This window comes from Dermacentor variabilis, chromosome 10 (assembly GCF_050947875.1).
Source record: "Dermacentor variabilis isolate Ectoservices chromosome 10, ASM5094787v1, whole genome shotgun sequence".
NCBI classification, from domain to species: Eukaryota; Metazoa; Arthropoda; class Arachnida; order Ixodida; family Ixodidae; genus Dermacentor; species Dermacentor variabilis.
The window spans coordinates 9327665-9340153 of NC_134577.1; the positions used below are offsets into that span (position 1 = coordinate 9327665).

The window sequence follows — 12489 nt, forward strand, 5'->3', positions numbered from 1 at the left end:
CTTCATTTTGTAAATATACAAAGAAATTGCCGAAATCAAACAGCGCGAAAAGGATGAAGGGAAATACGCTGATGTGTATGATTTTAGTCTAACAACGCACACGGTGTGCCGTTTTGAGAAAGAAATTGCAATAGAAAAAGAGAATGAAATTATCTTTTGTAACGTTCGATTCCTTAGCGTGTACGTGACTTTGTGATGACCAGCAAACAAAAGACACGTCTTATTTCTATTTTGCAGTACATAGTCGCCGCATCTTGTTGAATATAAGCCAACGAGCTTGTTTCAGATAATCGAAGTAGAATGGATGCAGGAAACCGGTTCTTACGCACTCTGTACACGCGTCTTCCCATATTTGAGTAGTGTACTACATACATAAGTGTGTGTGTTAAAGTGGCGCTTTCTTCGCCTTCCACGCCATGTTTGGTGCGGCTGCTGCTGCTGGGTCGCTAGACTAGACACAAGGAAACAGAAGACTAGTTGTGTTTTTCACCTCTTGCAACATTGTAAAGCGCGTCGCCGTTCTAAATTGGTCGAATAAAAACGTTACGGTATTTCTAGTTGGCTATGTAATAGAAATATTTTGACAGGGCAAAAAATGGGCTAATACAAACGATGCGTGCGAACACAGCGCAATTTTAAGACAAATAATTTAAAATGTACAAATAAGCCCATGTCATCATTCTGGGTTGCCATAACTAGTTATGCGATAGAGCCACGTCTTCCACACTCACGTACGACAAAACCAACCTGCATATCTCATCTCTTAGTGAGCATTGGTCGCTTTTTGCTAGATCTTGTTCAAACTGACTCCCTCGGTTCGTCTGGTTAAGATGGTCGAGTTTCGTGTCCTCATCTCTTTCACCGTGCTTCTCACATAGGCATGCGATGTCTTTCTTTTTGTGTCATCGGTGCTGAAAACGAACCGCACGAGATCGACGTGGTCGTGTCGTGCACTCATCTTTCGGGCAAAGACGGTGCTGGCCTTTCATGCGTCATCCCCGGGCCAAGCATCAGTGCAACACGGTGACCTACTGCTCGAGTCGGCTCGCCAAGGTGAGCGCTACCAAGACGTGACGTATTGCATCGTAATCTTTCCATTGCCTTTCGCTCTGCTGATTGCCTATAAAACACTTTCACATACACTAAAATTGAGTACGCCAATGCTTCTTGTATTTCTTAGGAATGAAGTGTGAACAAGACGCTCTAAATAATTATTTCCTAATTTTTGTACAAGCATTGATCAAATAAATATGTGTAACTAGCGATGCCACAATTGATCCACGTGAATACTGCTATTAATACCAAAAATTGCAGACAGGGTGAGCTTGAGCTCATCCAGTGAAGCAGCGCATCAAGAACAGGACATGAAGAAAGTAGATGTGCGCTGCCTAATAAATGAACGTTAATTGAAAAATAGCGTGAAAGCATCCGCGTCGTTTACAGCATATATGTGGTGCTGGTGTACGGTTAACTTTCGGTTACCAGCAAACGATCAACTGTTCCGTGTGCGCCGCTTCAATGACTACATTTATCACTCCATGGAGAGTCCCAGCAGTGAAATCTCCATTGCCCACCCAATCCGCTTTCATGTCGTAGAACCTCTGGTCAAAATTAGTCCATATCTACCAAACATGGCACTCCTAATAATTCCCGAGTTTTTTGTATATTATAGATTAATTTAAAGCGGCAGCAAAAATGTGACACCTCAAGATATTCCAGGCTCGTGTCTGATCGGCGGTAACGTAAGCTCATTCGGCGTAAATCTGCCGCACGTGCTTGCCATCGGCATTTATACCGAGCGAAGCTGCACATATTCAAATGAGAGAAGAATTAAGAGTACATGACTGTGGGGAATTGAGGCCCAGAGTAGTTTGAACTTAATGGCTCGCAAGTAATTGAGCCCACCGACTTAACACCGATAGTATTCTAAAGGATAACGGCACAACCGCGAGAATATTCCAGTTATTGCCCTCTAGTTGGCTACAATTGTACTGTCTAATGATTGCAGTTAGAATTCCTCGGTAACTTCACCACAGTTTTGGATATGTTTGTTTCTCTGTTCGTTTGTTTATCCATATATAAGCTGTTTTACACTTCCTTCAGTCCCGACCGTCCGTAGTCTAACAGTTACAACAAATCGGTGCTGAGAGAACAGGGTTTGAAAGCAACCTTCGTTTCTGAGTGGTTGCTCATGAACTTGAATTGTGATATCTGCCAAAAACAACTTTTAAAGATTTTTGAAAGTGTTCGCTTAAACACCCTGTGTATACGGTGCACCGTTTTGAACAATATTATCAGTTGACAGGCATCGGAAGCATGTAGACTCTGCTCTTCGCCTTACTATTCAAGAAGGCAAATTATCATACTCAATTCTCGGCTGCTTGTTCTTAGATTATACTTGTAATTATTTTTACTTATTGTACTTATTTTTTGTACTTTTCATTTTACAAGTGGCCAGTGGACCGCAGACATGGGCCATTTCTCATTGAAGCCTGGCTGCGATATTCTGTGTAGACTGGTGCATCCGATCATAATGAATTATTCAAAGAAATTTGAATATCATTCTCGGATACTTTCTTTCCACGCACTACTACATTCAACTTGGATTCGAAATTTTGATTGTTCATGCACTCGCACAATATGAACAAGTGCTTGAAACACTAAAGGAGTACAGTTGAATTGTTTATTGTCTATTGCTTTGGAAGCACTTGCAATTCAAAAGTAGGTGACTCTATCTTATATGAAGGTGGTTGCCGTAGCTGTGTAATCGCACAGTAGTGCAGAGAAGTCTCTTGGCGGCTAAAATAACTACGATCTTTGTCGACCCAGTACTGATGCGCGTATGTGGGAAGTAAATATCTTTATCACGCACACGCAAAAAAGCGTATCCTGACAATTCATAGATTCTCTATACAAGATCATGCACAGTGTTCGTGAAGGTAGGTTTTACGGAAACGTTAACAAGGATTGTCACAAAGATCTGAGAGTCGGAGATCGCAGAAAGATTTTCATTATGAAAGCATTCACTCACGTCCGCAGCGCCAGCATCTGTCCAAAGAATCCCGCCCTGTACACGTCCGTGGGCGCGTTGGTCGGAGGGTCCTGGTCGGAGAGCCCCCATTGTCGGCACCGGAACGCCTCGACCAAGTTCTGGACTCGCTGCCTGTACTCCAGCATCGCATCTGGAGACATATTGTCCAGCGTGGCCAGGTGGACTGCGGTGTGCAAGGTATGCTGGAAAATCTTTTGTGCATCACTGTTTTACTTTAGCCTCGTTAATAAGTCTTCTCAGTTCTCCCCTCTTTCCTTCCTTTTCTTTTTTGGCTTTACTGCGATCATTCGCACTCATCAGTGAGCCCTGAGTAGGCGAATAAACTGCTTATGTTCTCAAATTGCTTCAGTTCAGCATTTAGTAAGCAGAAATCTAAAGCGTGCAATGCAATCGCAGAAATTTAGGACGGTTTGGAATGTATTTGGATTTGAAGGCCGCTCTCTAATAATGGTGAGAACAGGAGTTCCTCATTCGAGAACTATTCGAAAATTAGTCCATATTCAGTTCCTTTCGCGTCTGACGCTATCTGATTCGCATTTGACTCGGTTTTGAAAATTACTGCTCACACACCCCAGTGAAAGTCGAATACAAGGAAAATAGTGAATGAGAAAGAAGGTGGCTGTTATGGTTGTCCCCAAGATATAGGAGGCACCCATCGTGCTCATTCAAAGCTCGTGCAACGACTGCCTGTGACGTGGGGCGCCCTTAGGTTTTAGTGGCCCTAATTTCCAGAGGTACATACTTTAGTAGCGGGGAGCAACGTAGGCTCACAGTAATAGCCGGAGGGGTTCTTGAAAGCCGGGCAAGGATAGTCGATGTAGGAGAAGTACGGGAGCAGGCAACGTCGCTTGGCCGTGGTATATCATGCAACCCGTCGATATTGGGGCCACTGGAATATCAAACAGAGACGGTAGCGATGTAGAACTTGACTTTTTTATTTTATGAAATGGCTAGATTCAAACTGAGCACTGAGTCGCCATCTAAATATTGATGGCTGCTTGCGTCACTGAATTACATTTGGCATTAGTACTAGTTGTAATACTGCGCGCAACTATATATACTGTTCGCCATGCATGTGCTGCAAAACAAGACTGCAATTACACTATGCAGAAACTTTGCTGGCAGACAAACATGACATGGTAACCAAACGTTATAATGACGTTTGGGGAATACATCATGTTTACACCAACGCGGGCGCATTGTAAAATCGAACGCTCACTATGACTGGTCAGCCCATCGTTGAACTCGCAAGGCTACTTACAGATAGCCAATACGTATGTAAACAAAAATGGAATTGATGCAAATGGCGCATAACAGTGTTTCTTTTTGTTTTATTGTGCGATTTCTCGTTTCCACGTCAAATAAAAGTAATGTCGTAAGATCATATTAGCCGCACTTTACTTATGCGACATCCTACATTTCGTGCAATGAGGTCTTTTGCAAATGAAGTTGATCACGGGCTATGACATGTAAAACGTCAGAATAGTACCTTATACTTTGAATGAAATGTTCACACACTGTGTGTTACGTCATTATGGTGTTATTGCATTCTAGTCTTCCATTTCTGTGTTGCTGTCACCTCCCTTCAGAAGAGCAGGCAGGCGTTGTGCCCCTTTCGGTGGCAGTTGCCAGCCTGCTCCTCGCTTTCCCTTTCCTGTTAACTGTGTATATGTGTATATGTGTTCAAAACAAATAATAATAATAATTGCAAATACTGTGAAAGCCGAGAACCATGAATAAATTACTTGTTCTGATTTATTTATTTTCTAAAATTAAAAACCGATTTGCATTGGCAGAACCAGGAAATTTCCTTTATTTTATTTTTTTTTGTATCCTTTGCAGTATGTACCAATGAAACAGGAGATCCTCGCATTCAATTGTTCTGAGTTTATATAGCAATTTTTTTCTGCGCATAGCTGGTTGGCGCTCAAGAAAAAGACCATTTGTTTCTGCAACTAAACATCAATGGGTGAAACATGTACTGGTTTTTTTTTTTGGCGTCAACAACAGATTGATTCAACGACTACCCATTCTTGAGTAATCGCCGCTACGAGTTACAGTACTTCAGACAGCAACGTCTCATGACTTGCAGTCTTTCAATAAAACTCGTCCAACTGAATTTAATTGCTTTATTCATAGCCGCAGCCTAATCTCTGCATACGATGCAGTCAAGGTTCTTTGCCCAATCGGCAACACAGTTGGCAGAGCATTACCGCCTTCTCCCGATATCGCATATTGCAGGTAATCTACACGGCTGTATGCTGCAGACGGCGATCTACCGTGTGCGTTCTTGATGAAGATCTCTTAGGTGGGTGGGTGGACATGGTCATGATGACGATGCGACCTCTGGCGGCCCACTGTCATACAGTCAATGCGGAAGAAGCTGTCGTGGATGTCTATGCCGAAAATGAACTGGTCTAGCAACACATCTGCATTAAGAAATGAAATGTTGCTGCGTGGACGATATAGACATTGCAGTTGATATGTGTGCTCTATCCGCAGGCATCTTCAGTGGACAACATTGCGGATTGAAAAGCGGGCGAGTTAGGACCTGTCCAATCTTGGGCATCGCACACACAAACGAAGTACGAGAAAGAAGACATGGCAAGCGCTATAGCCTAACAATTGAAAGGGTTCATTCCAAGAAAAAGGTTATATACTCAACATAGGTGAAATGCAAAAAATCATCATACTCTCAGGAGCGATAACTGGACGTGATCTCTTCTTTTGATCCCTTTCTCGTATTTCGTTTGTGTTTGCTCTTCCTGAGACTGGAGTACGTATATTGCCAGGCAGGCAGCCCAGACTGTGAGCTGCTTGGTGTACCTCCATCCAACACGACCAGTGAATTTCCGGTAAGCACTGAAAGTTTTTTTTCCCTTCTATTTCTCATTTCCTTTTTCACATTACTTTAGGTGCTGTTTTAATTCGCCGGAAATATATCCTGTATCTAGCCGCGTTCATGACCGCATGGGTACAGGAGACTACGAAATCACGATGTTAGAACCATTGAGAAATTATATGCCGTACCACCAGCCGCAATCAGCAAAACCCGTATACCGCGGGTAATTCAAGCATGTTTTCAGAAATTTGAGATAGACGAAATTAACTTGCACTGACTCTACTGACATGCCTTGCGCTGACTTTCCAGTCAAAGGCTCCCCCCCCTAAAAAAAGATAAGTTCTCGCGCAAAAGAAAGAGAAAAAAGTGATGAGAAGGTTTTCAGTTTCGCGCAAACAATAAGAGAGTGAACTTTAATGAAAACCAGCAGTTTAGTCGGCTGGGCCTAAGCCCCCCCAAGATGGGAACAATAAGAAACAATAAGAAAAAAAATAACGTAGCGACATTTGCAAAGTTTACATAAAGATTTTCATCAAGTAAAAAAGTCGTGGGTTGTGCCCATTTATTTCTTCTACTCTTGCACCTATATATGTTTTCGCGGGTTTCGCTTTGTGCTCCTGTAGATCACCAGCATGTATTCATTACTGCTAAGTTGCAAGTATTGCAAGTGCGGTGGCAAGAGACATGCCGATAGCTTCCCCGCGCGAAGTGTACAAACAATGTATAACTGAGCGCAGACGCATACACTGTAGCGTCGTGTAAGCGCTTTCCAACCATATTGCAAGGCCACTTCCAAGGTCGCCTATATTACGCGTGGCTCCGAACCATATTGTTTGGGGGCCCGTCTCGTCACTCTGAGGATTCGCCCTTTGAGCGAAGTCGCTGCCAATGCACCCTACTCTCATGCGGCGCCTCAGCCTTGGGCGGCGCTTCGGTATCAGTTCCGTTTCGTTCGGAAAGACTTCTGCGACGCCTGAGTGCGGTTCTAAGTGCTGTTCGAGTTCGCATATCGTGTATCTCGGTAGGCGTTGAAACCTTTCCCCCTTTTCTTACTTTTTTTCACAAAAGTTTTAAGTGCTGTTCAAATCCGGCGAAAATATATCGTGCACCTAAGAGCTTTCACTGGCCGCTGGCGTGCGTGAGATTCGGGACCCACGGTATTAGGACCACTTAAATTTGACACTATATCGTGCAACATATCGTGCAACGTTGATTTATCCGCCGATGGCGGATAAATCAAGGGATCTCTTAGGCATGCAGACCCCTCTGGGCTGTACGTTTCGGCGATAAGGTAGCCTCGACGCCTGCGGGATTATCTGATTGAACTATGTCGAATCCTCGGTTGCGGTAGTCGAAAGCTCGAGGCCATCTATGACATTTTATTTAATCTGTCGATGGTGAGCCTGAATTTGTCCTCTTCCTGTGCACTACACATCTGCAGGGTTGGAGCGACGCCCCACACCCGCAAAAGATGCCGAGAGCGAGTGGAACTATACTAATCCAGGTACACCCAAATTAGGAAGGCCCACTAAGCTTCAACAAGACACTCCCTCACCAGAACAGGAATTGGCCTCACTGGTGCGGTATTCGGCCACTCCCTCCTTCATGATTCCTACAAGTAAACCATGGCCCTCAGTCCAAAGCAGCTTCGGAGCACCTGACCAAGGCGGTGGTCAGACCTGTAACGCAGCAGAGGGTGCTTACAATCTCTGAACACGGTCAGGCCGCCGATGGAAACTGATCCTGGCAACCTTTAACAGCCGAACTCTGTCAAGTGAAGCTAGCTTAGCAGGACTCCTTGGGGAACTGTCAGACATTATTTGGGATATCATTGGCCTTAGCGAGGTTAGAACTGGTGAGGTTTATACAGTACTGACTAACGGCCATGTCCTCTTCTATAGAGCTCTTCCAGATAAGAAGCATTACGGGGTAGGATTCCTAATCCATAAGGACATAGCGGGAAGCATTGACGAATTCTACAGCATTAATGATTGTAGCAGTAGTCGTAATAAAACTTAATAAGAGGTATAGATTAAAGGTAGTACAAGCCTACGCTCCAACATCCAATCACGATGACGTAGTAGATTAGTTTTATGACGATTTTGAATTAGCAATGAGAAAAGTACAAACTCAGTATACTGTAGTAATGGGAACTTCAATGCATAAGTGTGGAAAAAGCAGGCTGGTGAACAAGCAATTCGCAACTACGGCGTCGATTATAGGAACACTAGAAGAAAGATTATGGTAGAATTCGCATTAAGGAATAAGCTGCGAATAATGAATACATTATTCAGGAAGTATAGCAACAGAAAGTGGACCTGGAAAAGCCGTAAAGGTGTAGCAAGAAATAAAATTGGTTTCATAATTTCTGCCGTCCCCAGCATAGTGCAGGATGTAGAAGAGATAGGGAGGGTAAAGTGCAGTGATAATAGGTTAGTGAGGGCTAGGATTCACCTCAATTTCAAGAGAAAAATAGTAAAATTGGTCAAGAAGAAATAGGTCAACCTAGAGGCAGTAAGGGTAAAAGCAGACAAATTCAGGCTGGTACTTGCAAACAAGTATGCTGCCTCAGAACGGAGAGATTAAGATGACATCGAGATAATGAATGAAACCGTAACTAGGCTGGCTTTCGAGGCAGTAATAGAAGTGGGATGCAAGGCATCAAGACAACCAGTAGGCAAGCTCTCGCAATGAACAAAGGACATAATAAATAAAGAAACGAGAAAGAATGAAAGTGTCTAACTCAAGAGGTAAGATAGAATTTGCGGAACTGTCAGAACTGATCAACAAGGCGAAAATAAGTGATATTCTAAATTATAACGTAAGAAAAACTGAAGCAGCCGTAAAAAATGGACGCAGCCTGGAATCAGGGAGAAGGAAACTTGGCCTAGGGCAAACCAAATGTATACACTGAAAGATAAGCAGGGTAATATCATCAGCAATCTCGAAGGTATAGTAAAAGCAGCGGAAGAAGTCTATATATACCTGTACAGTACCCAGAGGACTCAGGATAACTCCACTCGAAACTGTAATGAACAGCATACAGAGACTCCTCCTATAACTAGCGATCAGGTCAGAAGGGCCTTGCAAGACATGAAACGGGGAAGAGCGGTAGGAGAAGATGGAATAACAGTCGCTTTAATCAAACATGAAGACAGTGCTTTGAAAACCGGCGGCACTGCATACGAAGTGTCCATCGACGGTAAGGGTCCCAGAAAACTGGAAGAATGCAATCATTACGCTAATCCCCAAAAAGGGAGGCGTTAAATAATGGAAAAATAATAGACCCATTATCTTACTCCCAGTATAATATAAAATATTCACCAAGGTAATTTCCAATAGAAGAAAGCCAACACTGGACTTTAGCCAAACAAGGGAACAGGCTGGCTTCAGGAAGGGATCCTCTACAATGGGTCGCGTTCCTGTCATTAATCAGGTAATCGAGAAATCCGCAGAGTACAATCAGCCTCTCCATATGGCTTTCAGAGATTATGAAAAGGCATTTGATTCAGTAGAGATACCAGCAGTCATACATGCATTACGTAATCGAGGAGTAGAGACCGCATATGTAAATACCTTGGAAAATATCTACACAGATTCCATAGTTACCTTATACTACACAAAAAAAGTAGGAAGATACCTATAAAGAAAGGAGTCAGGCAAAAAGACACAATCTCTCCAATGCTATTCACTGCGTGCTTAGAAGTATTCAAGCTATTAAACTGGAAAGGCGTAGGAGTAAGGATCGACGGTGAATATCACAGCAACCTTCGGTTTGCCGATGACACGGTTCTATTCAGCAACAGTGCAGACGAAGAGATGGAAAGCGCACTCAAGGATGAAATTGGAAATTCGCGGGCGCTAGTTGGAATGGGTTGGCGCAGGACAGCGGTGATTGGCCCATAGCTCGTGCGATTGTCTAGCATGGACTCCTGTCGTACGGCTCCCATTGTACAGCGGATATGTGGGTTGCATAGGCTACCCGCAGGTGTCCCACTTTACTTGTAGAATTGCATTTCACTTCCCCCGCCCCCCGTTTTAAAGCGGGGATGCCAAATAAACGTCATCATCATCATGGTGGGCACCAGGGGCTAACACTTTTCATACCGGTTATGCTATAGAACACTAATGCCGATTCCAATGGCATAGGATAATCATGTGAAAGACAAAACTAAAGGTGAAGCTCTTTTGCACCAATTTTTATATGTGCCCTTCTTGCACCGTTTGCCAGTCAACGTATTAGCGCAGTGACAATTTGTTGTTTGGTCAAATGAATAAAGGAATGAAGGGCACGAAATTACTGCTGACTGCGCTGTAAAACGGCTGTAACTGTTTAGCAATGAATCAATAAACACATTAAGACACGTAGGCTGCGATTCTCACTCGGCCTTTGGTGTCCCTCCCAGGTCAAGCTGGTTCCTGGAGCAGCGAGGTAAACAGCATCCGCAGCCTCACGCTCATGTCATGCCACAGGTGCCAGTTGCGAGCAATGCAGGTGACACAGTGCCTTGCCGGTGGCATGAACAGTCCGTTGAAGATGTCTCCGCGCAGCCGACCACACTAGCTGGGATGTCAGTTGGCGAAGATGTCCAGACGGGCGGAAACTTCTTGCTCTGCATGTCCAAGTGCAAAGATATGTAACGAACTATCGGATATAACAACTAATTGGATATAACGAAGTGATTAAAATTCTCAAATTTTTTCGGCGTTATCAACGTGTATGCTTATAACAAATATCACATAAATGTGTTATGTCGGGTGGTACATTATGACGAGGTTCAACTATATCATACTACCACATTATTTGTAGAAGTCGTCACAATACTGTAATACGACATTGTCAATCATAATTTTTGCCACACACATTGTCATTGTTTTCCTGCGGGGATTCTATTAAAACAATCCAAAACCATTAGAACTTATAATCAATTTCTTTGAATATGATAAAAGTCAAGGCTCACAAAAATATTAGTACGTATTCCATAGCATATACGCTCATATAAGCAAAATAAGTAAATTTTAGACTTTCTTAGTCATATTCAATACAATAAAACCTTTCAATAGCAAAGGCGGAGGAAAAAGCAGAATTAATTTGTCATATCCACTATTTGGTCATATCAATGATAGCATGTACTTGAGTATCAATCTACAAGAAATTTCAAAGCAAATTTTCCTTCGTTATAGCCGTTATTATTTCACTGTCACTTTGCTTTTTACAGCACACATGTATCATATATGTGTTCTTCTGCACTTGACCCTATGTTATCCTTAACAACAAAAAGCCTCCCTTACACTACCCTCCGATAAAGAGCATGTAATCTGCAAATAAATAAATAAATAAATATTTAAATAAATAAATAAATAAATAAATAAATAAATAAATAAATAAATAAATAAATAAATTGTAGTATAGTTGAGATGCTGTTGTCGGCGTTCCGTAAGTAGCGTTAGAAACCGAGGTCTGTAAATTTCGTCTTCCCGCTGTCTGTAGCAGCGACTGTCTTTCGAACAGCATGCAAGTTGCTGAAAAGCGAGTCAAACATGCGACAACTACGTATTTCTGCCTGAAGGAGTTGCCAGCCCTCTCATATATTTGTTGCTTTTTTTCTTTTTCGACTATTCCAGGGCGACCTGCTCGCCGAAAGTGGCGATGATGGCGAGGATGTCCCCATCGCGGACTTCGGACGAGACTCCCTAGAGTAGGAGCAACTTGGTGCGCGTTCCGCCCCACAGCCGCTGACCCAGGCTGTAGAGCTTGAGCCCTAACTTCAGGTCTCGAACCTGCGTCAGAGCTGCCACATTGTCATCATGACGACGTAGCCATTGGGACCATTGCCCGCAATTCTTGGCAAACGCGTACCTTGGCGTTTCTTGGCATTCTTGGAAAACGCGGCCCGCTGTCTTGCTGACTCCCCTGCGGACATGGAGGCCAGGCCATCTAGCACGATGGTGTCTGACGACCTGCCCTGCCAACCTGGTGGCCTGGTGTCCTGGTGCCCACCTTGTGGTCCTACTGACCAACTTGACGGTACGCCCAACATTTTTTTTGTCACCATCTAGTGACATGGTACCTCGCTTCCCGACCTGCTGAACTGGTGTCCAGCTATTCTATCTGCGCAATGTCTTGCTGCGCAGCCTGTAGACCTGGTGGTTAGCTGTTCTTCTCGCCTGCTAGGCTGCTGATCATAAGATCACGCGTGCGTGGAGGAATCACAGTTGGCAAAGGTTTTTTTCTACTACAATTTCATTGTCAAAAAGACAATTTGACAATTTGGGCGAGTTGTTTAACATACGAAAAATCAACATCTGTGTTCACTTCATTCTTTACGCGCTGTTTGATTTCTGCCATTACTTTGTATTTAAAGAATGTCTTCATTGCAATGCGGGCGATGTAGCTGCAATCGATATCGGGCGTTGATTTCGCGTTGGCTGTCATTTTGCCATTGACCGTGCATGTGGTTGCGCGAATGAGTGCTCACATCTTGTCATGAAAAGGTTTAGCCTTTAATGCGTTGACGTAACTCACGCCGTGTTTTTGAAGACACCATGAACTGGGTGCATCGATTCTCATTTATCTGTTATCTAGGACACATCC

General features: G+C 43.5%; 1 protein-coding gene across 1 annotated transcript; it reads left to right on the forward strand.

The window, feature by feature from the left end:
* The first annotated feature begins 978 nt into the window (after positions 1 to 978).
* LOC142559879 (uncharacterized) lies at positions 979 to 11597 on the forward strand. Its single transcript, XM_075671565.1, has 5 exons — positions 979 to 1053; positions 3040 to 3229; positions 5555 to 5703; positions 5845 to 5907; positions 11520 to 11597. The coding sequence occupies exons 1-5, from the start codon at positions 988 to 990 to the stop codon at positions 11595 to 11597; spliced, it is 546 nt and encodes a 181-aa protein (XP_075527680.1). The 5' UTR covers positions 979 to 987.
* Positions 11598 to 12489: the final 892 nt, after the last annotated feature.

Bases quoted from the DNA above. Each gene is read 5' to 3' on its own strand.
- LOC142559879 (XM_075671565.1), top strand. From the start codon at position 988: ATGCGTCATCCCCGGGCCAAGCATCAGTGCAACACGGTGACCTACTGC. The intron at 1,054-3,039 runs GTGAGCGCTACC...TCACGTCCGCAG, and splicing joins GCTCGAGTCGGCTCGCCAAG to CGCCAGCATCTGTCCAAAGA. The intron at 3,230-5,554 runs GTATGCTGGAAA...CTCTATCCGCAG, and splicing joins GGTGGACTGCGGTGTGCAAG to GCATCTTCAGTGGACAACAT.